The 25,957-nt window shown below is 37.0% G+C and overlaps 1 protein-coding gene across 5 annotated transcripts in view; it reads right to left on the bottom strand.

Moving 5' to 3' along the window:
- Positions 1-25,957, bottom strand: part of celf4 (CUGBP, Elav-like family member 4) — a 128,063-nt gene that overhangs the window by 73,335 nt on the left and 28,771 nt on the right. For all 5 annotated transcript variants that reach the window (XM_055179728.2, XM_055179727.2, XM_055179726.2 and 2 more), the window contains exon 2: positions 18,513-18,595. In XM_055179728.2, coding sequence (XP_055035703.1) covers positions 18,513-18,595 — 83 coding nt within the window. The remainder of the gene's footprint in view (positions 1-18,512; positions 18,596-25,957) is intronic.

Here is a 25,957-nt window from a genome sequence, read left to right as displayed (position 1 = left end):
GCTTAAATTTGATATGTTTTGTCTAAAAAATAGACTTATTTTCTTAGGTCATTTGCTCATCATGAAAATACATCTTGATTTAAGAATGTTTAGATATTTTTACTGAAAACAAGACAAAAATACTAATTAAGAAAGTCATTTTTTTCAGTGTATTTTCTTTCTAACAATAGATACTCATGCAGATGTTAAAGCAGACCGAATACAAAATTATTACGTTATAAAAAACAAAAACTATAAAAATATATCGAAAATGACCTAAACTATGTAACATTTTGTAACCAAACTTTCAAAGTTACTGCCCTGACACAAGTCATTTTACCCACTTTCAAACACCTCACCCTCCATTTTTCTGTCATTCTGCATTCATTAGTTTGTTTAATTTAGCAGCTGTCCTCAACATTTTCCACGTTGTCACCAGGCCTGTAATGATGTTCACGTTTCACCATCTGTGTGTCAGAGCCCCCGTGTGGCTGCGGTGCACGGTGACTCATCAGTCTGCGTCGACGCTGTTGGCGCTGTCGTACGCATCATCATTCTGCGCCGAGGCCACTTCTTTGCCAAGACTCCGCCACACGCAGTCATCTCATACATCTCCGACCATCATTTACTTGGCACCAGGCAATTAGAGGACCCAAAAGCCACAGTGTGAGGTAGGACTAGGTCTACCTTTTTAATCACCCTTCTAAATTATTTTCTCTGTTCTGTGCCATTACCCGCGAGTAGTCGATGTCTAATCTTCCTGCAGAATGACCGGTGGCTACCGGTGAGAGGAACGGTACGAAACTCTCCGCGCGGAGAAAGAAAGTCTTTTGGAGTTGGGTTCCTGTCCAAAAACATTACAAGGTTGTCCCACGAGGCGCTCAATCCATCAAAGTGATATTTCCCTCCTCCACCACTCCGGTCCTCTTCTTCTTTGCAACGTAGTCATTTTCTTCTCACTGGGAGTGACATTGATTCATAAAGTACTTTGCTGCAGGTGCCAAGGCATGCCAGAGTTTGGGTAGTGTCTTTGAGTTCGTGTGAGCCGGGGGAGTGTGCAAAGCGTGGCTCTCTCTCTATCTTCTCCGTTGGAGCCAATAGCGCTTAGCTTTACAGTATCAGCAGGGGATGTGTCATATCAAGGGACCAATAGGTCAGGGCTTGGGGTTTGGAGAGCCGTGACCTTGAGCTGCTGTGCTGATGCAGTAAAAGGCAGCCGATGATCCTCCGGCTCTGAAGAGACTTAACCAGGTCTTTCCAAGGGTCTGACAGGAGGACGGGTCTAATCAGAGAATGCAGCTCAGATGGGTAAGGAAGCATAATCCGCTCATAGCTCACTCGGCAGAGAGGTTAATAAAGCTACAGAACTGACACGTGGTTTGGCACATGTGGGTAAGGCAGAACGGCGGAGAAAGACATTTTGAGTCATGTGATCACTGTGGTAACTTATCAGATTTAAAGTAAATTTTTTATGGTCATAATGTATGTTTTTTTACATAAAATGTATATAAATGACTGTATACTTGAATATTTACTATAGTAAACATTCCTAGACACTATAGTGCTTTTGAACCATACCTTAGTAAAAATTCAAGTTTGCAACAGTTTATAAATTTACTATAGAAAATACTACAGAATGCTATATACATTAACAAAGTGTAGTACTTACTATGATATGCTCAGGACTACTACCATTTATTATAGTAAATACTAAAGTTAAATACAGGATTTTCATGTGGGTTGACACGTAATTGAAAATATGTGAAAACACAGCTGAAGTCATCTTTTATGATTTATACAGACAGGGTTGCAAGTCAATTTAACCTACTTTTTAACTCATTCCCCGCCAAGTTGTCTGCCAGCATGTTTTGTGGTTTTCACAAAAGTTTCACAAAATGCCTTGCAGGAACATTTTCTTTTAAAAATATTAAACATACAAATATATCAAATGAACAAACAGACCCTCTGCTTTCAAACAAACAATAAACAAACAAACAAACAAAACAGGAAAAAACATCCTACTTATATTTTTTCTCTGTTTATAAACTCTTAAATATAGGTATTTTTCTTGAAAATATTTTTTTTAGCAAAAAACTGAAATAATTGCATTTTTGTGAAGAAATTTTGTTAAAAATCAGATTCAGAACGATTATCAAAACATACACGGAATGTTAAAAAAATTGCTTTAGTTTTTTTATAAATTGGGTAAATGCGCGCTGAAAATCACGGTATTACAGACAACCAAAAAAAACTCATCAGGAACAAGTTTTTTAATGCAAATGTTTTCTTTTAATGGACGAGATAACTCGTCAATGGCAGGGAAAGAGTTAAGTTTTGACTTGCAATAAGTTGACCTAACCTAGAAAAACAAGTTGAAATTGAACTTAATTTGTTAAAGGACAAGTTCGGTATTTTACACTTAAAGCCCTGTTTTCAGATTGTTTATGATGAAATAGAACGGTTTTGACTGAAATTTCGACATATGCGGCTCCCCCGAGAATTTTCGGGTGTTTGTGTTTCACCTCCCACCTCTACAATGGGTATATAGGTGCACTGGAACAATCCTTCCTAAAATGCATGAAACTTTTGTTTACAAAGACGTGAAACTCACCGAGTGGTCAGGGGTGTTCACTGGTATGCTCACACAAAAATCGCTGCAAAATACGCATACAACCATCAAATCCCCAAAATAGCCTCAGGGTGGAAGAAGTTAATATTTATTTAGACAGACCAACCTTTTCTATTCATTTTCCATTAAATGATGTGATCTGATGAGTTTAAAGCCCCTTCAATTAGTTTCTTCCACGATTACTGTAAGCGCAGGTGTCGTGGAGCCTACTCCTGGGTCATAAACTACACCTGATTTCTCACAACATACGCAGACAGATGACTTGCTGATTTGTCCTATGTTTATATAAAAATCTGATTTACTCACTTTTGTTTTATCTGATCTATGAACATTTACCTCACGACCACAAATGTGCCATGATTAATTTATTTGATGTTTATTCAAACAAAAGTGCTCTTACAAGTAAAATCTATTTTAAATTTGTTTTGCATCAGTCCTTTATTTTACATTTCTAGAAATTGTTCACAAAACCATGATTATATTGATAATCGTGGTGGTTTTGTTCACTGTAACCATGTTAGTTAGAGTAACATAAAAATATGCTTTGTATAAAGTAAAAAATTGATATTTTTTTTCTCTGCTTAATATAATATATTTCCTATTGTAATATGTGTCTCAAAAATAGTGGAATTATTACATAATGATAATATTATATACTTTAAAAATGAAATCTTTAAGAGGATGTCAGAAAGATCCAAATACAAACTTGCCAACACGTCCATTTCAATCTGTTTAGAACCACTCATACGCTCATCACGCTGTAATTACTTGTAAGTACTCAGCTCATAAGTAGAAACTTCCCAGGAGGACTTGAAGGCAGCAATAGCTCCTCAATGTTTTTTAGCACAAATGCTAATGGTGCATATTAATGAATGCAAAGCTAGCGCTCCTCTCGTGTGCTGATCCGACTAATAATGGACATCGGCAAACTCTGTCTCGTCAGCAGATTTTGGGATTCTCCGGATGAGGGTGTCACAGACTGCCTGAGATACAAGAAGTGAGAAAACAAACCGGAGCTTCTAGTTAATCAACGCTGACACGTTGGTGGTCCTCTAATGTCCAAAACTGTTAGTTTCCTTTTGTGGTGATGAAGGGTTGTAAGAGAGAAAAAAAGCGAGAAAGAGAACTGAGTGAGTGAAAAATTGTTCCTCCATGTGGAAAGGTGAAGAGTGGATGATGCATGAGTGAGTTAGGAGGTGAGTTGGCTTTGATCTTCTAAGAAAACCTCCAGTATACTGAATACTCATGAATAAGGAGTTGAGGGAGATGCTTGTTACCAAAAACACGTGTGATGTGATATTAATACACAGTATCAATAAAACACTGCAAGCTACAGCGATACAACTTAACACAAGCACACAAAAAGACCAAGTCCAGATTCTACATACAAAAACACACACACACACACAGACACACACACACACGCTGCTGACAGGCTAACCGAGAGGACGCCTGCGGCAGAGACTCACGGCAAAAGAGAAGCCTCATTGAGCACAGTCTGGCAGTTTGTACACACAAAATCAAACACACACAATCGCAAACAAGCCAGAACCGAACAAGTTACAGTTTTAAGACAAGAAGAGAGAAAACTGGAAGACAGCATTTTGTAAATTCACAGAACAAAGAACAACATAGTAAACCATAGTGCAGCACAGGTCACGACCTGCAGGTCATTAACAAACTGTGAGGTACAATACAATAGAGTACAGCAAACGTACACATGAAAGATTAGGACTCTGGTCCAAATCCTGCATAAAGGTTTTTCCAAAAATGCGATCTTTTTTGAGTCAGCATCATACATGATTTTCAAGAAAAATTGTATTTTTGTCTTGTTTTCAGTAAAAATATCTAAAAATTCTTAAATTAAGATGCTTTTTCTTGATGAGCAAAACAAGATTTTTTAGAGTCTAGTTTTTAGACAAAAAAATTTACATTTAAGTGATTTTGTGCATAAAACAAGCAAAATAATCTGCCAATGGGGTAAGCAAATTTTTTCTTGAATTTTCTTGAATTTAGTGTTTAAGAAAAATGTTCAAGATTTTTTTGCTTACCCCATTGGCAGATCTTTTTTTGCTTGTTTTATGCACAAAATCACATAAATTTGATATTTTTGGCCTAAAAACTAGACTTATTTTCTTGGGTCGTTTTGCTCATCAAGAAAAAGCATCTTAATTTAAGAATTTTTTGATATTTTTACTGAAAACAAGACAAAAATACTAAGAATTTTTTTCTTGAAAATATTTTTTTTTTTTGCAGTGTATACTACTGCTACACTGCAAAAAAAAAAAAATGATTTTCAAGAAGTATTTTTGTCTTGTTTTCAGTAAAAATATCAAAAAATTCTTTAATTAAGATGCTTTTTCTTGGTGAGCAAACCGACCCGAGAAAATAGGTCTAGTTTTTAGACAAAAAATATCAAATTTAAGTGATTTTGTGCATAAAACAAGCAAAAAAAATCTGCCAAAATACTAATAATTTTTTTCTTGAAAATCATTTTATGCAGTGTACTGCTAATAATAATAATAATAATAATAATAATAATAATAATGATAACTTATTTTGTATTGAATATAATACAAGTATAAATTTGCTTACCAGTATGCAAACATTAAACTCTTTAGGCCCTATTTTAAACGGACAAGTCATCCATTTGCATTACGCTTTGTATCGTTAGAACCCCAGTCATGTTTTTGAATGGTCGTGCATCATTTCTTCAGTTTCCGCGGAGACAGGAGAAATACAGATTTCATTGTTGCACTTCCTTTTTTCAATGATGTAAAAATCATAATTTTGCATCATTGAAAGCAATAAGTCCAATATCTTTGCTAAGGGGGTGAGACTACAAACACCCGTTTTCTCGGTCAAATAGGTACCAAAATCGAAATGTATGTTACATTTCAACTAAAAATATGACGCACTTTCAATAAAGATCAATGTTTCTGCGGGTGAAATGCTCATTTAACAATCTAAGCTCATTGTCTAAAGCGCACAGCGCACGGTCTAGGGCTATGTCCACACGAAGCCGGTGCATTCCCTATCCGATCATTTTTTTTCCTTGCTCTAAAAAAATAATCCGTAAACACGAAACCACTGAAACCGACTGAAAGCGGTGTAGTATGTATGCCGGACCAGTATGGGGCGCTGTAATTCTGCCACGGATATACACTATACACGGAGAAGAAGACTTTGAGCATGCGCATAACCAACGTATGGTGTTGTCCATCATCGCTTGTTGGTCACCACAATTCCATAGAAGCAATAGATTTTGCTGTAATAAAGCTAGTAGGCTTTAGTAGCTTCTGTAGCACGAACATAATCACGTAGTCCGCCGTTATTGTTGTTGCTGTTACGTGTGACGCTTGCGACACGTGATGTGATGACGTTTTTGTTTCACAAAATATACGGATTGGCTACAGACGAAACCGCAAGGGTGTCGGTTTCAGATTTATCCACTTTAGGACCCGGTTTCAAAAAATAGCGGATTCAGTCTCCCAAAACGCCGGATCCGTGTGGATGAAACGCCAATACGATAACAAATTTATACGTATACAGTGATACGGGTCTCCGTGTGGACAGTCCCTAAACGGTCTAAACGGGCGTGTCCAAATCCACTTTTGCTAATTTAACGACTAAAAGGGTTGGTCTAAAAGGGTTGTTCTATTCTCATAATAAGTAATGGGTGTGTTTTGGGCGTAACGTGCAATAAATCAATGAGAGCCTCAGCTCTCATCCCCTTTAAAGCCAGTTGCGCTGGCACCATGCCGATTTTCTATTTAGATGGCGGAATTTGAACTAAGAGGAGGAAGAAGACCACCAGTTTAAGACTGATATTAAAAAATTGCATTGTTTTCATTTGTATTGAAACTGTGCATTGCGCCGGGTTTATGATAGGGCCCTTTGTGTAGTATGCACTGTTGCCACCTCTATAAAGCATTATAAACCAATTACCCATTAGGTTGCATTTTATATTGAATGCAGGAGACAATAAGGCAGCAAAGTTTTGCAAGAAGAAAATGTCACAAGACATTTTCTTCTTACAAGGTAAGAAGACCGTGATGCAGCATAAAGCAATACTCAGGCACAGCGTGCCAAAACAATGCACAGCACAGCCCAGGCTCAGAAGATGAGCAGGCCTACAATTCAAAAGTACCACCAGTGAAATAAATGAATAAATAAGAGGCAACACACACTGAAAAGAGGACAAAGAGAAGAAACGGAATAAACCAAGAGCCTGAAGACACACAGAAAAAGACAAGGATGGCGAGAGGCTAGAACAAATAGAGCAAGAGGCTGCCTGGACACACTATGCCCACATCTCTCCACGCTTCTGTCTGCTTTACCCCGAATCATGATATAACAAACCCAGCTTCCTCCTTCTCTCGATATCACAATTTTAAAATACACACAGACTCACAAGCGTACTGAGTGTATGTAGAGCATGCAAAATTCACTGTCGCCTAAACTCTCCGTCCTGCAAAGACTTCAGAGAGGGAGGCTGAGGGATAAAATGAGATCCAGCAGGAACAGGAAAGAGAGGGACGGGATGACACAGCAAATGTGTGACAGAGAGACAGAGGGACAGTGAAAGAAATTAAGCATAGAGGCAATGAGAGAGAAACGGACGGGAGAGACACATGGGAACCATACCGGTCAACATTGGGATTTGAAAATAAGGGAAATTTCCCTTATCCTAACAACCCCCCCACCCCCACCCCTTCTCATTACTATGAAAGGGAATAGATGGGTACACTGCATAAATACTTTCTTATTATTGTTGCTTGTTTTCAGTACAAATATCTAACAATTATTAATCAATATATCTTTTCTTGATGAGCAAAAAATAATACTAAAAAAATTTAAGTGAATTTGTGCTAAAAAAAAAACTGTCAATGGGGTAAGAAAAAAATCTTGAAATAAGTTTACTTTTTTCTTAAACACTTAATTTAAGAAAAATAATTAAAAATTGATAACATTAAAAACCCATTGGCAGATTATTTTGCTTGTGTTAAATTCACTTAAATTTGATATTTTTGATCTAAAAACTAGACTTATTTTCTTAGCACCTTAATTCAAGAATTTTTAAATATTTGTACTGAAAACAAGACAAAATACAGAAGTAAGAAGTAAGAAAGTCATTTTTGCAGTGTATACCTTGTATCATTGTTTGTATGGCTCTCTTGCAAGTGCAGCACAGTCTCACAAAATTGTGTTATATAGTCACGTAATTTTTTGATTATTTTTTCGTGACATCACGAATTTCCGTGTTTTTTCATGATCGTATAACAAATTCCTGTTTTCGTGTGATTATCACGTATTGATTACTCAACTGTTTTGTCCCATTTTCTTACTATTGTCGCTTCGGGTTAGGGTTAGATTTACAGTACATAAAATGACATCCCTACCCAAACCCAACTCTAACCCTAACGCCAGTCAACAAAATCAGAAAAGATAGTATAAACCAACATATATAGTTGCATTCTAATACAAGCACCAAATCGAACCCTAAACCAAAGCGACAATAGTTTGAAAATAGGATAAAGCAGTTGAGTAACCAATACGTGATAATCACACGAAAACAGGAATTGGTTATACGATAACGAAAAAATGTGAAAATTCGCGATAATATCACAAAAAAAGAATAAAAAAATTACGTGACTATATCACGAAACCTTGTAAGACTGGGTAGGCAAGTGTCTTGTTATACACATACTTTAGGTCGCAGTATGGAAGAAATACCGGAAATGATTTAAACGAGATGATGGCGGGAAAGAATGGGAAAATATGTGAGAATCGAGAATCCCGGCAATAATGGGAAGGTTGATAGGTGTAATGGTAGCAACGCATGGGAAAAACAGCATAGATAAAGTAAATGTGTCGGTTTGTGTTTTTGAGTATCTGTGTGTGTTTGGTGTTTGGTAGTAAAGTTACAAAGCAACAAGCTTTGTAAAATAAAAAAATAGGTCTAAACTGTAAAAAACATAGTTAAAGGTGCCGTGTGTAAATTTTAGCGGCATCTGATGTTGCGAATTGCAACCAATTGCTCAGTCCACTGCTCACCCCTCGCTTTTGAAACGTGTAGAGAATCTACGGTAGCTGCCACCGGACAAACATGTCATCTTCGGAGACAACTTACGGTAATAAAAAAGTTTATCCGTTAAGGCTTCTGTAAAAACATGGTGGCACAAAATGGCGACTTCCATGTAAGGGGACCCTCAGTATGTAGATGAAAACGACTAATTCTAAGGTAATAAAAACATAACAGTTCATTATGAAAGGTCTTTATACACCATTGATAATATCGTTTCGTATTTTATTTTGCATTTCTGTTAAGAGATCCTTCTAAAAACTACAAACTACACCTTTAATCTTAAAGTAGCACTTCATGTGGTGAAATATAAATAAATTGGTTGTATTATTTATTCAAAGTATTACTCACTATAACTAAATCAACATGATGAAGACAATTTATTAAAGGTCAGGTCAAAGAGAATTCGCTCAACAGGTAAAAACTCCATATTTTATATTTATAATAAAAGAAAATTACTTTCAATGTAATAACGTTTAAAACACTGTGTACCACCTCTGGCTTATTGTTTCATTTCATTTTTATGCTCAAATTAGATTATAAAAAGAACATTATAATAACAATTATATCAAATTAAAAAAGAACGACAAGGTTTCTAATACACAAATGTAAAAAAATAAAACACTTGTGAAAGTGTTGACAGATCTGCACTAAACCCACACTTAAATCTAAAAATCTATTTTTCTATTCTTCAAATCTTGAAAAAAGATTAGAATTTTTCCAGTGCTATACAGTATAGCACTAACAGGTTGAAGCATATAGGTCACTATAAAGGGGACCTCAGCATTTGAAAAAAAAACAGGTGGAAAGATAAGAATAAAGAGTGAGAGAGCAAAAAAGAGAAAGAGACATAAAGACAGAGAAAATGTGTCTGAATCCAGCACCCTGGACAGCGTCCATCGATCGTCTTCCAGCACACATCACCACAACTTTCACAGATTGCTATTGAGAAGTGACCTGTAATGCAATTACAGCCCAATGCGGAGTCGAAGTGGCCATCAATAATTAAAAGGCAGCCAAGTGGTGGCCTCCGATCCCACTGTTATTCCCGCGCCGTCGTTGTTTATTTTGTGTCCGCTTAATTCCGTGGCCACCAAACTGTTGCGCCACGATGGCTCGAATGAGATTTGTGAAAACGTGTCCTTCAATAAAGCCAATCACGGCAGACGAATGCCCGTCGTGGCAAAGTTTATTATTCTGTACGTCTTCCACCGAAGCCTCAGACCACAGCGGAGTCGTATTAACAAACAACAAATCGTTTTACACAACTGCTGTCTGCTCGAAGACGCTATTATGAGAGGATACGTCAACCTAGCCATTGTCTCATCCGCTCCGGGCGCCCGCACAATGTTTAGACGAAGTCAGCACGACTTCAGCTGCTAAGGATATTTTTTTTATTCTCTTCCTGGGCCACCGTGCTGTCACAAGCATTTTTCACGCTGAATTCGTAACATAGAGCATCTTTTCCGTATTGCATAATGTTGTAATCAGTACAGCAGGCACCCACAGTAGCGGCAACCGGCTTCACAAGTCGAGAAGAGCATCTATTTTTTAGGACGACAGACGCGTATCTGTCAAATTGTCTCTCTCGGTAACTGACTCTCAGGTTTAATCACTCAGAGCTGTGAGTGATTATGTAAGGGCTGTGATCTCGCAGGTGATTCTGGGTAAGGTTCTCCTCGAAGAACGAGGTCAACCACAGAAAGACAGAAGGTGAATCTCACGAGAACAACTACAGTTTACAAGAAAGAAAAAAAGCATATTGCATACTGAAAAGGAAGATACTTTATATTGTGATATTATTTCATTACATTTAAGGACATTTACTGCAATCCATAACTGTAATCAATTATATGTCATTTTCATTGTTCTCTATGGTGATTCTCATCATTATAAGCAGTTCAACACATTTTTTAATGCATACATACTTCACAATTTAAATATTGCATAATTATATTTTGCATTTCAGTATTGAGAACACTGTGCTTAATAATAATTCAACATAATATCACAATATAATATGAACAGCCCTATAAGAAAAACAGGGGGAGGTCTCTCTTTTTAATAAAATAGTCATTTGGATATATTTGAATGCATGTTTGTCATGATTTAAAGGGGTGCCAATATGTTAAATTTTTCTTTGATATTTTCATATGTAACTTTATTAAAGGATTAGTCAATTTTCTTAAAAAAAAAAAAAAAAAAATCCAGTAATTTACTGCTTACACCATGTCATCCAAAATGTTGATGTCTTTCTTTGTTCAGTCGAGAAGAAATTATGTTTTTTGAGGAAAACATTCCAAGATTTTTCTCATTTTAATGGACTTTAATGGACCCCAACACTTAACAGTTTTAATGCAGTTTAAAATTGCAGTTTCAAAGGATTCTAAACGATCTCAAATAGGCATAAGGGTCTTATCTAGCGAAACGATTGCCATTTTTAATAAGAAAAATAAAAAATATGCACTTTTAAACCTCAACTTCCGTCTTCCCTGGTCCTGTGACATGCCGCGCGACCTCACATAATACGGCATCATGTCAAGAGGTCACGGATAAAGTATGCGAAACTACGCCCCCGTGTTTACAAGTGTGGAGAAAGAGGACCATTCCGACATTGTCGTATGTCGAATGATACTTATTAATGTCTTTGTGTCCGTTTATTGTTTAAAATGGTCTGCAAATGTGCGTTTCATATATAACACGTGACCTTTCAACGTAATTACGCAAATACTTGAGGTCGCGCTAGCTCGTCACACAACCGGAGGAAGAAGAGGAGTTGTGGATTAAAAGTGCATATTTGAAAATTTTTTTTCTTGCTGAAAATGACAACCTTTTCTCTAGATAAGACCCTTATCCCTCATTTGGGATTGTTGAGAGTCCTTTGAAACTGCAATTTTAAACTGCATTAAAACAGTTAAGTGTTGGTGTCCATTAAAGTCCATTAAAATGACAAAAATCCTGGAATGTTTTCTTCAAAAAACATAATTTCTTCTCAACTAAACAAAGAAAGACATCAACATTTTGGATGACATGGTGGTGATGAAATTATCTGGATTTTTTTTAAGAAACTGGACTAATCCTTTAATTACAAAAATATTCAGAAATGTTTCACCACGTTGGAGACCCCTGGTATACAGTATTATATAGGTATAATATGTATATACTGTATGATAGTTTAACATAACATGCTGTACTGTATAGATGGTCACCGCATAATTTCTATACATACATTAGTGTTATTTCAAAGTCGACTAATTTGCTATTATTCTAAAATGTTAAAAACATTAACAATAAAGACTAGCCAGCTATGACATAACTTTCAAAATGCATTATGATTTCAATATAAAGTGCTTTACACCCCCTCCTTCTCAGACCTCTCTCAGGGAACAGGTCTATATTGACCAGCCTGCAGACGTATCGAAAGAACTGCTACAAAAGTAGGTCGCACGGCTGGTCAATGGTATGGATTTCTGGGTCCGTAGTATGATCTCACACAAATGCCAGAGAGAGAGAGGGAGAGAGAGAGAGAGAGAGAGAGAGAGAGAGAGAGAGAGAGAGAGAAAGAGAGAGAGAGAGAGAGAGAGAGAGAGAGAGAGAGAGAGAGAGAGAGAGAGGGGGGGGGGGTGAAAAAAATGTTAATGAACATAAATCAGAGTACAGAATCACATCGCCTGTCATTTCCTCTTCTGCCCTTCTTTCTTTTCCCCATCATGCTTTTCAGTCTTGTGTTCATCTATTTTCCATTCCCATTTTTTTCTATGAGATACAGTTTAGACTCACATCAGGGGGCTGCAAGAGTGTGTGTGTGTGTGTGTGTGTGTGTGTGTGTGTGTGTGTGTGTGTGTGTACTTATATGAGTTCTGAAATGATGCATTGATCCACATCGATCTATGAAATGTCAGCATCTGTTGTCTGGGGTCAGTGGAGGATATCTGTGTTTTATAAAATGCATATATTTGTTAGTGGGCATGTGCATGCAGTTTATTCTTATGTTCTTATGTATATTTTTGCTATGACAAACATCTTACAATTTTTGAAAAGACAGTAGTATGCGATGTTTATACTATGCAAAGTATGCAGGTTTTCTGTATGCATGAAATACCTTGATGATGTGCCACATTATGCAACCAAAGCACACTGTTTAGAATACTGTCTCCCACAATGCAATGCACTGGACGTGACTGTCCATTTCATCAAATCAACCACAAACAACATTCACCACGTACTCATTCACCCATCATTTGTTTAACAGATTAATGTAACATAGTGCTCGCTGAAAGGACGCTTTGCTAATTTAAAAAATGCACATAATGATCCCATAAGAAAACTAAGTAGCATACTGTTTAATGCATCACATGCTACATTATGTTTTGAACTATTTAAATACACCAAGCAGTATACCGTACACGCTGTGCAGAATGCACTAAGGATTATGGCTGTATTCATACCAAATGCACACTGAGAAAAGAAAAAAAGTGTGTGTGTGTGTGTGTGCATTACTGAATCTCTGGCAAATATTTCTACATGAATATTCATACGGATGAATGCATATTTGTGAACATTTCGCATTTGTGTGCATTCCAGTGAGTAATAGCCGCTCCGTTTGTATTTGTGCGCGTGTGTGTATTTAAACGCTAGCAAGAGAATGTCGGTGGGTGTGTACGTACATCCTCTCGATGATGAGGCCCGTTGCCAAAATCAATAGAGCGTTCTGAGCATCATACCGTAGTACGAGAAAGGCCTGAAGAGATTTTAATAAATGCAGCGTGCATGAGAGCCCAGCATGGACTGACCACGCTTTAAAACCTGTCAATGGAGCCAGCTCAAAAAAAAAAAACTCTTTCCTCCTCCTCATCTCTCTCTGTATATTTACTGTATACATATATGACAAAAAAAACACAGTTGGTATAGTTAAATCATGATTACTAGAAAATAACAATGCATGGTTAATTTTCGTAAGGATATTCTCATTAAAAAGGTCAATAGGGTCAAACGCTACACAGCTTAATATAATTCAGTGCATTACGGAATCTAAAACTAAATTCAGACCGTTTTTCTAGCAAGAAACCTGGACAAGATTATGAGTGCACTTCAGGAGAAAAAATATATACAAAAATATCGAATGTAGCCTCTTTAAACAATAACACTAAAAACATGACAAATGATAATATGCCTATATACAATAATCTAGCAATAAACGTAAGGTATATGTGAATAAAAGTGCCACTATTTTTCTGTATCATGCCAGTAGGTAATACACCTTAAACTGAATTACACTCATAAAAACGTTGCATTTTGTCCAGCATTACTTTATAGCTGCAATACTTGTGATGTGAATATGGCAGAACTGCTCAATAAGCACAATTTAAGCGGTGAGTTGACTTTATTTTCAGTGGTGATTTCTTACAAACCAGAAGAAAGCGTCAGACAGCGTGGCTTTAAGGTAACATCCGTGTTTTATCGCTCATTTGCAGCGTCTGCTTTAACAGTTTTGAGACGTGATTCAGAAGTTTCAGGAGTGTCCCACTTTTTCTGACTCCTCCTATCTCGGCTCAACTAGAGCTTGCGACGCTGTCGTGCACTTGACAGAACTTTCCAACATAAAAACCACTTTCCTAAAAACCATCAAGCTGTCAAGTGAAGTGGAAAAATGAGAGAGATTACTGCATAAAGGCCGAGCGGGGGGCGGAGGGGCAGGGAGAGAGAAAGAAAAAGTGAGAGGTAAAGAGATGGGCTGATGGCTGGAGATTCTTCTGCAGATAAAACGATCCAATGACTTTCTCATCTCTTTAACAAGCTTTCTCTTTTCATCTCGAAAAGACTTATTCATTCGCTTTTTCTCAGTTTACTTAAGCGTTTACTATTCAATAAAAATGTGCATCTTATTTCAGCCCTTTGGCATCACGGCTACTGGGGAGAAAAAACTGATCTCGATTGCTTTCAAGAATAACTCGAGTGCAAACTGAGACTTTGGCTGGTGTCTCTTGCCTTTTAAATCTTTTGAATAAACAAACAAACAAACAAAAAAACACAATAAGAAAAATAATTTCATATTTGAAATTGTCTTAGTTTCAAATCATTAAAAAAAAACTCTTTCAAAATATGAAAAATATTTATAGCAATAAATATTTTTTTATATTTTGCAAGTTAATAGTGTGCGCGATACCCTTTATTTTTATATACGTTTGGACTTCATTGTCTCTTTATCCAACGCACCTATCTGGAACTAACAGGTGTGCGACATTGTTCTTCTCATAAAATAACTCTTTCAAAATCCAAATAATGTGAACGCTATAGGGGTGCGCTGGGCAAAAACTAAGGCGGGGTTAGTTGTAACACAGACTGTTTACATTGTTGCACAAGGTTGAGTGTTTTTCCGGTATTTTTTCACACTGCCAAAAGACGATCTCCCGCAAATTATTGGAAATATATAATATTTTTCACATTTTTTCATTATATGTTTTTTTTTTTTGGTTTCTAAGTTGGGTGTCCAATGCTATGTCATATTAATCAGTGTCTTGTTGACTAAAACATAGCAATATCTGTCTGCAGGTCTTAGCAACTTTTTTGGTGGGCTTGAAAATATTTTGACCCAGCGGGGTTAATTGTAACGCTGTGTTACAACTAACCCCTCAACATTAGCGTAATTCTTGCCATTTTTTAAATAGGCTACACACAAATGATTGCTGGCTGCCAACAAAATAAATATGCCTGTCTTATCAAAAATCGTGTGTCAAATTTATTTTTGTTCATATCTTTAATATTGATTGAATAAGGTCACGTCAAAGATTGAAATCAGAATGAAATGAATGGCTATAATCAGACTTTGATGGCCATTATCTCAGAATTTGATTTTAAAACTGTAGTATGATTATTACAGACTGGGTCACATATACATTTTTTTTGTCATAATTGTGCTGCTTTTTCTCACATATTTAGACATTTGTATTGATTTATAATTGAACTATTGTTAGAAAAGGGATGGATGAATGAATACAGTGTGGATATCCGTCTATTATAGACAGATATATAAACAATATCCACTTCAAGTATATAGACAAAATACTATTGAAATATTTGCCTGCAAACTTAATTTTTAGCAAGTGTTACAACTAACCCCCTGCCTGTTACAATTAACCCCACCTATGGGGTAAGTTGTAATGTTTGCACTTCTGTCACGTTTGGTGTAATTGTCTGAGAATGGTAAGTACTAGAAACAAACTTTAAATGTTCATTTGTAGCAGAGATGTGTGTCTTGCATGTGTAAAAATATAATTAATCAAACTCAAATATTTTTTATATGGTTGAGCCAAAACCAAAAAGTGTTAGGTTGTGCCCACTCTCCCCTACTGTGTATACAAAAAGTTATACATTTTTATTTTTAGGAATTTCAGAATAAACACCTCATACAAAGGTGATATTTAAGTGCAAGATAACACCATGTGAGTCTCCACAGATTTGCATGAGCAATCTCTAAGCAATACAATTTCCACAGGGAAATAAGTATTCTCGTGAAACTCAGTGAATTCATTTAAAACTGCTGTGCTTGCATTTAAGCAAACAGAAGTCCCCATCACTGATCTAGTCATTGGGTCGGTTGCACCATAGACAAAAGCTGCGAGTATATCCAATTGTGTGCTGTACTGTACACTATGAGCTGTGTTTTAAATTTAAAGAGCGAATGGAAAATCTCTTTGTATAAAAATGAAAGTTGAACTTCAGCAAAGGGGCTCCGCCTCCGTTCAACATCTATGATGTCATAATCACTCGCATCAAAGGCTTCGCGTTCACCACAGCGACTGTCACTCTCCCTGGAGGCGTCATTAAAACGGGACCCACCAAACCGAGCTGCTCGAGAGCTAATGGAAAAACTTCAAAACACACACGTATGCTAGAACCAAACAATGTTTTAGTGGGACAAGCACAGCAAGGTATTACTGAATCCAGAGAGGAGGGACAAAGCCATACAAACACACACACTCACACAAATATGCCTGCAGACATTCATACGGCACGCTCGCGCACAGATGCACACAACCGCACACACACATACATACTCATGCACACTCACTGAAAGACACTATAAATAGGACAGCTCTAATGTGGTGCTGTGTAGTACTTGCCCTTGGGTACACAAGGCTCTTCCAGAGAGATATGGAGAGAAAGTGTATGTGACAACATAAGTAAGAGCGAATAAATAAATAAAATATAGTTAAATAAATAATAATAATTTAAGGATGTTGCTAACTAAACCAGACTTAAATCTATTTTATATATACTGCACATTTGCCTGTAATGTAGGCTACTATAGTAACCTCAATACCAAAAACCTAGTAACCAATACGCTCTCAGCAAAAGGTCCAAAAGCTGTCACTGGAATGGTACTGTACCCTTTAAAAAAGGTCCTAATATGTACCATTTAGGAATAAATATGCACCATTTATGTGCACCCTTTAGGTATAAATGTGTAGTTTTGAAAGGGAACCGCCCCAGTGACAGCTTGAGTGATGATTTCCTGATTTTCAATAGCAATTTTGATGTCACAGCAAAAACCGATGTGCGTGAAAACACTGTGTGCTGTATTAAAAATGTTAAATATTAATACAAACCCAAACAAATAAATTACAATCATATGATGTAGCCTTCAAGCATTTCACACCGCTACCCATTTTTCAGGCCAAGTAAACAGTCGGTCATAAAATAAAGAAATAGTAAAATAGCTTTACAGGAATCTAACAGCAACATCAAGTTTCAAGGTTCCCACACCTTAGTTAACTTCAAATTCAAGGACCTTTCGAGGACTTTCCAGGTCCAACACCCTCAAATTCAAGGACTAAATATGTGGACATGTTTCAAGTGAGAGCAAGTTTACCTGTGTTACCGTTTTAGATACATTGTTACAGTTCCCTTTCGAGGGAACTCGCACTGCGTCACTGCGGTGACACTTTGGGGACGCCTCCAGGGGTAAGTGCATCTGAATGTTTATATCAAATTCAATGGTGAGGCTTTATGACAAAGACAGGGTGACGCGGGACCCAGGAAGTATATCGCTATATGAAATATTGCCAAAGACGACATTACAGGGACGCAGGAAGAATGGCAAGGGAGACGCAGCGTCTCGTTCCCTTCTCAGGGAAAACCAGTTACATACGTAACCCGAGACGTTTCAAACACAACTATGGAAAAAAGCATTTTGGTATGAATCAACATTCGCATATAGAAGATATAAGCATTTAAAGCGAATAGTTTAGCACGTGTGCTTAAAAAGTCTAAAATTTTTATGATATTATCCTACAATACACAGGGAATAATATGGATTTTTTCCCCTAGAAAACTTCTTGCATAAAATAGATTCAAGCACTTTCAATGACCTGCATCTATGTATATTTTCAAAAACGTCCAAGGGCCTTGAATTTTTTCCCCCAGATTCACAACTTTCAAGGATTTCAAGGACTCGTGGGAACACTGGGATGCAGATTTAATATTTTGATACATATCCAATTTTATTGTTAAACTGACTGTTCGACACCTTGACTGATAATTTAACCATGAGGAACAACACACGCAAGACGACACACCGAGCCCAAATCACTGCCTGTCAGTCACTTTATCTATACGTGGTTCTTATCATACTGTAGAAAGATTAATACTGTTACGTTTTGACCTCCTTACAATGTAACATCTGTTTATACTTAATTTTAAATAATAATGTTTTTCACGTGTATATCTGCACCTGCATATCATGCAGGTGTGCCTTGTGCATTTAAATACGTATGTGCACATGTGAGTTTTTGTTGCGGTGTGACCGTGATGACCTACCCCAGGTAGCGTCTTCTGCTCGTGAAGTGCCGTCTGAGCTTTTAGCGCTGATTCTCTTGCACAGTATGTGAGGAAGGCACAGCCTGAGAGAGGAAAGAAAAGAAGAGAGAGATACATTAAAGACAGGTCAGGGAGGTTTGTGTGCAAGCAGGTGTGCATCTGAGAAAAGCTGGGTCCTGTACGTTCATGTTGCTTTTTTATTGAAAAACAAAAAAAATGTTATGTTTCCTGTAAAACAATGTAAAGCAATTATAATACATATCTATACTTGTTGGCACAGCATGGCACTAGCAAGTGTCATGGGTTCGGTTTTCAGGGCATGCATGGAGTGAAAGGTATACTTCAAATGCACTATAAACCGTACATCTGTGTTGTACATGCAGGAAGAAAATAGCAGAGGAGATGAAGGCAATCTGAGAGGAAAAGAAACACAAGCCTACAGCAATATACAACAATCAGCCCAGAGAAATACAGACTGTGTGCGTGTGTGCAAATGTGTGTGTTGAAGATTAATATAAACAATTTCTTCAAATTTCAAGCTATAGGACTGCCTGCTGCAAGATGTGACAGTGAACATTTGTTTATGCTTGTCCATGCATTTAAAGTTGATACAGACTTATAGGCAGATATATTTTGTCATGGTTAATAAACAGTATGATATTATTGTTAGAAATGAATACTCTTTTGCCTCACTAAATTAAAAACACTACTGAGCTGTAATCCATAACTGTTCTTTCTTTAAAAGGAACACGCCCACATTTTGGGAATTTTGCTTATTCAACGTATCACCCAGAGTTAGATAAGTCCATACATACCTTTCTCATCTCCGTTCGTGCTGTAACTCTGTCTGATGCAGTCCCCGCCAGCTTAGCTTAGCACAAAGACTGGAAGTGAATGGCTCCGGCTAGCATACTGCTCCCAATAAGTTACAAAATAACGCAAACATTTTCCTATTTATGTGTTGTGATTTTTATAGTCACACCGTGTACAAATAAGAAGTTCATATGAGACACAACCATCTTTTAACAGTATACAGTGCTCCGAGAAGCCCCCTGGTGAGGAGCAAAGAGTTAGGTCAGAGTTGTGCAAATCAATCCGCCCAAGTAGCAGTGCTTCGCTTTCTGAGAATATAGTTCTCAGTATGTATACTGTTAAAAGATGGCTGTGTCTCATATGACCTTGTTATTTGTACAGGGTGTGACTATAAAAATCAGAACACATAAATAGGAAAATGTTTGCGTTATTTTGTCACTTTTTGGGAGCAGTATGCTAGCTGGAGCCATTCACTTTCAGTCTTTATGCTATGCTAAGCTAAGCTAGTGGGGGCTGTGCCAGACAGAGTTACAGCATGCACGGAGAAGAGAAAGGTATGTATGGACTTATCTAACTCTGGGGGATACGGTGAATAAGCCAAATTCCCAAAATGTGGGTGTGTTCCTTTAATCACAAAAATAAGTTATTGGGCTAGTATAAAAAAAATCAGTTTTTGAAACGTACTTATCTCACCCCAATTCACAACAATACATCAAAAAGCTTATAAATAATTTGAGTTGCCAGGTTGTATTTAGCAAGAAATGTCAGTTTTACGTCACTGTGTAAAGATGGATTTGTAAAGTAACCTGCAATTTTATGTTTTCAAACAGAGATGGCGATAAAGAGGCAAAGTTATGGATTGCTACTTTACATAAAAACAAGAGATCGACACATTTTATTATACAAAAACAATCTGCCATACTTAAAACCTGGGATAGAAAAACTATATACATGAAACCTTAATTGGAAAATGTAATTCCTTAAATGTGACCACAAACCTATCATAGCATAAGTAAGTATATTTGTACAGTACACTGTACAGTATGGGTCAAAATTATTGATTTTGTAATGCCAAAAATCATTAGGATATTAAAGGTGCCAATATTCATTAATAATATTAAGCTCTGCTCTGATTGGCTGTTTCAGAGAGCAGCTCCGTTGGTAGCTCTCTGTGTGTCTAAACAAACCTTATGTCTGAGCCTGAATCAGACAAAGATATGAAATTTAAGGGATTCATCAATTATTTGGAGATTGTTAATGGACGATTCTTGTGTTTTTTTAGTATGGACCTGGAAAACGTAACTGAAACGTCAATAGTAGAACTTCAGCCTAGTATATAGATGGTTTCAGAAGTAACAACATAAACAAGCGTTTGTCGCAGTCCGCACGTAACTTCCGGTAAACTCCGCTAAGAATAAATAACAGCAAAGTACTTTAAACGTAGTACTCATGTGATCGTGTTAAAACTTATCTTCTGTTGTGTGTTATTCAGTGCGATTCCGCCGAACCCGCCTTCACTAACTGCAAGTTGTGATTGGATTGTAAATTTGTGATACGACGAGCTTGGCTACCTTTTATTTGGCTGTAGGCTGAAATTATACTTGTGGCTGGTGGTAGTGGATGTCTTACCTGCCAGTGATGAAATCTACCCGCATTTGGCGGGCGTCAATGTCAAGCCCTGAACACAATATTCTTTTACCTCCTTCTCAGCTTTGTTTTTTTTAACATCCCCCAGCAGTTAAATATAGTCTGCTGTGCAGCGCTTCTCTTCATTTTTGGTGATAACGCTACCCATATTCTTCCATTCAAATATCACTTTTGTTAAAAAAAAAAAAAGTGTGACGCATTTGGTGGGCGTCACCAATCGGTTCAATGGAGGGGAGTATTTTTTGTCTGATTTATTATGACAAACTCATATTTGATTAGGAACAAAATTATTGTTACAAAATAAATAAATTTTACATATTTTTAATTTGATCTAGGGGTGTGCGATATGACGATATTTGATCGTGAACAATTAAAATGCCTCCACGATCTACTTTTTCGGAAACATCGTTGTATCGTAATTTGTGCCTACATCAAGTACGCGACAAGGGCCAAGATATACCTTTTTTACGCTTTCAAAGTATACTAACCGTGGCTACGCGCGGATGGCCATGTTCCGACACATACGCAATACAAATGATTTCTTATTCAAATTATTACTCTACCAGGCCGTCAGGGCATTACTGATTTGCAACATTTACAGTACATAAAAAAATTTAGGATAAGTAAAGAAAAGTAGCCAATCAAGGCTCAGTAATGACAAAATAAAAAAAACCATGAAAAAGAATTGTGATAAAATCATGAAATCGTGATTTTGCCTAAACCAACCCTGATATGATATTTTTCCCATAACTGAAGACTTTATTCCAAAACAAGAAAACAAAAACCCACGATGGGGCAAAAATCAACATGAAACAAGATATCCTAAACACTAACAGGACTAGACTATACTATATTAAACACTAGACAAAGAACTGGACTAAACTAGATTAGAATGACAATAAACTTGACTTAACTTAGAATCACAGAACAGATCAGGAACAAAACAGTACGATCACAGACGGAACAAAGAGCACAAGATTCAGGCAGGATCCTGACAGTAGAGAAAGCAAATAAAAAATACATTTTTAAATATATATATCACATGTAACGGGAGTCTATTCGATGGTGCTGTATTTCACACCTCTGTCTCTAAGCTCAGTGTGATGTTAACAAAATCGTATACAGTTTCACTTCCTTATCTTCCTTATGTTTATGTTAAAGACATACAAGCATGTGATGCTAATCTCACTCTGCTAGAGCACGTTGCTAAAAACTATGAACATCTTTTCACCATCCACTTAATCAAAAACCCCACTGGGACAGAAACTGTGGAATAACCACAGAACAAAAGCCGAAACGATTAGCATCGCGTTTGTACGTAAAGCAAATTTGAATATGCAAAGGCATGTTAATGGATGCTAATGTTTATGCTAATCTACCATTAATATTAAAAAAATGCTAATATACTAATATGCTGAGTAAACATGATAATCTGCCGCTGACATTTCTGCCTGCATGCTAATAGCGTCCACAAATGCTGATAAAATGAATAAAGCTGATTTGCAAATGAAATAAAAATGCTAATTTATTTTTAGACAAACCCTTGTGGCAGTAACATGCTAATCTTTTAAAAACCTTAAATGAGTTCTGACAGAGTAAACCAACCTTCACAAAATGTACCGTGTTAACCAGTTAGCACTAAACTGGCAAAGTGCTAGTCATTTTAATCACTGTAAAAACTTCATGATGCCACACTTTAAAAAGTAATACCTAGATCTAACTTATAAAAAGTGAGGCAAGTGACTGCATGGGAAGTTTTAGGTTGAGTCAACTTGCAACCCTTTTTAAGTATATTGAACACACTAACATTACTTAATATGAATGCAATAAAATTGAGTTGAGTTAACTAATTGTACTAGTATTACTCAGTTAGGTAAACCTTTTTTTCTTGGTACAGGTAACATATTTATGGTTAGTTGTTGTTTTTTATGTCGTGAGATGAGGGCTAGAAACGTTTATTCAAACGCACCCACTCAGTTTCCTATTGGGCAGCTGTAAAGCGCGACATACTTCAGTATGCAGTCTATGCACAAGCACCGGTCTTCTGAACAATGGTAACTACAAAACTCAAAGAAAAAAACAGAAACACTAACAAGTCTTTCTTTTTAGTTAAAAACAAAACAAAAAAAGTTTCAATTCAAATTTCACTCTCCAAATGCAGTCACATGCAAAGCATGCTTGGAACTGCAAGTCCACTGCCTAGTTAGTGGTGTTTACTAAAATAATTCATGTAGTTTTAACACAAAATTATTAAGTTAATTTCTTTCTTACAAATTTAAATCGATTATAGATAATAAAATTAAATTGAATTTACTCAATAATGTGTTCATATAGAATTAATCAATTTATTCCAATTTTTATTTTATTTTAACTCATATTTTGATTAAAAAAACAAGAATTACATTTTTTTAATACAGTTTACTCAATTTATTTTAAATCTACTAAGGCACAGAAACACTTTTTACAGTGCATTTTCTTTATGGAACCATACCTTTTAGGAACCTTTATTTTTAAGAGTGTAGCCAAGACTAAGTTATCACTAGCCTGACGTTGTCATACTCAATTCTAGTCAGAATTTGAGTCTGATACCACTCCATTGGGCTATGATTATGGGGCGTGTCTCAACAGAAAAATGTAAAGGGGTATAAACGGAGGTCGAAGCCAGCTGCAAATGGGTGGGTTAGCAGCAAGTGGGTGGAGCTTTAGCCGCAAGTGGGCTGTACAAACTTCCAGAGGATTCACCACCGTCCCATTTGAAGCGTAAACTCCTCCTACTTGCACATTTCTGAAATCCCTCCTACTTGCGGAATAAGCTCCTCCCACTTGCGCCATAAGGTCCTCCCACCTGCAGTCTCCGGGCTGCAGCGATATATACTTGGAAAAATGCCTCTGCACTCAATTGGATAGACCTACGACCAATCAGAGCCAACGGAGTGTGTGACGTATGTTGAAATGGTGTCTTTAGCAGCCTGACCGAACTGCTAGTTATTTCGCTACAATGACACTAACACTGTGATTATACTAAGTCTGAGTTAGCGAACGTACATCAACACCTACTATGTTTACAACATTTCATTTATATCACAACATCAAGTATTTACTAAGTCATACAGTCAGACTATCTCTTACCATTTGTACGTTAGGTGAACTTCATCCACGACGATATCCATTACGTTGGCTTAAAAAAATATCGGAGCCTAGCATGTCCCTCCACTTATTCAGCAGCCACGATTTCGGGTTCCGAAAAGACGCTGGCAGCTAATTATAGCTATCTCGTCATACACGCCGAGTTGCAGGGAAATAACATTTTTAGGCAACTTTTTGTGAGGTTAAAAGCATCACATCTAATGTCTTTTTTTTAAAGTTTTTTTTCAGAGTAGAAGCAGTGTTGCTTTCTTTCTACCTCACCATAAAAGCCATAGCGCCACAGGGACGCTAAACACACACAAGGGGACACACACACATACACACACACTGCTGTACAACAATCAGCCCCCCTGAGGATACAGCATGAATCAGCAATATTCCTCCCTGCTGTCCGCTATGTGTGTTTAACCTCAGCCAGGAGTGCATGTATGTGTGTGCATAATGTGTGTGTGTTTCCTGCAGTCCTGCCTGGCTTTTTTAATTAACTCTGACTCATTAGCGTTGGGTAGAGTTCGGTGTGACAGCTTGGCGCACTCCTCTGAGGGCCTGTCATGTTACAGAACAGGGTAAAGCTCTCGTGGGACACATGTGCACGCTTGCCTGTCCCACTTGACAGCAGCAGCGTGCACACGTGTGCGCGCAAATATACGGGTTGAACAGAAAGATAATGGGGAACCTCTATTAGTTTGTCCTCTAAAAGCAATAGTGCTCCTTTCGCTCTGGTCACGACAGCACTTAAAAGACGAGAGAGAGAGAGAGAGAGAGAGAGAGAGAGAGAGAGAGAGAAAACAGAAAAGATAAAAGTGAATGGTTGGATGGTAATGTAGGGGTTGCAGATTAAAAGCCAGAGTAACCTGTTTGAAAGGAATAAAGGAACAAATAAAGACTCTGGGTTTTTGATCCTACCATCGCTCATTTTAAAGCACTGAAGGAAAAATACATTGAGGGTAAAGCCATACAGTAGATAAAACAGGAAACCGATTTGGTGTACCCAAATGGACAGGGGGCATCCAAAACAATTCCAGTTTGCACTGATGTAAGGACTAGTATTTTATAAATATTTTTTGATCTACATTTTAGGTTTTTTTTAGAGAAACAAAAGTTTAAACAACTTACTGTACTTGTTGTTTTAGAAGTTTTAATGTCTATCCATATTTATTTTTCAATCTATTTTTTAAAGATACAAACAGAAAATACAGGAAATATGTAAAAAAAAAAATCAGGACTAAATGTCTTATTTAGGCATCATCGGTGTTAGTGTGACCTCTCGTGGCACTAAACATCTTGAGCGTTTTTGAGTAAAAAGACTAATTCCTTTGAAATTAGAAATTAGGATTTAATTTTATTTAGGTTTACGAGATCCTGCAGAAGTATCGCGGGATGAAAACGTGAAACTTTCATTTGCTCACGCAAAACCTTTTTTTAAAAAGTTTAGTTTAGTGAAACTATCCTGTTTAGTTGAAACTATCGTGTTTAGTTTCGCGTGCGCTCTTTAAACTTTCAACTGCACACATGAAAGCGAAAATGAAACTTTCGCTTTCATGTGCACGCTTGAAAGTTTCGCATGAGCACGCAAAAGTTTCACGTGAGCACATGAAACTAAACTTTAGATTTTTTTACTCCAATGTCACCTTAGGGGCTCGGTAGAAAACACCTTTCCACTCTAAAAAAACAAACGGTGCTATATAGCACCAAAACTGTTGATTTGAATCGCAATCATAGAAGAACCGCCTCCAGCGCCATACAGCACCGGTGAAGCACCGGTGAAGCACCTGTGTAGAACCATATAGGGGCCATATAGCACCACTATAGCACCACATTTGGTTCTACATAGCACT

This window comes from Misgurnus anguillicaudatus, chromosome 9 (assembly GCF_027580225.2).
Source record: "Misgurnus anguillicaudatus chromosome 9, ASM2758022v2, whole genome shotgun sequence".
In the NCBI taxonomy this organism is placed as follows: Eukaryota; Metazoa; Chordata; class Actinopteri; order Cypriniformes; family Cobitidae; genus Misgurnus; species Misgurnus anguillicaudatus.
This window is presented reverse-complemented; position numbering and strand designations above follow the sequence as displayed.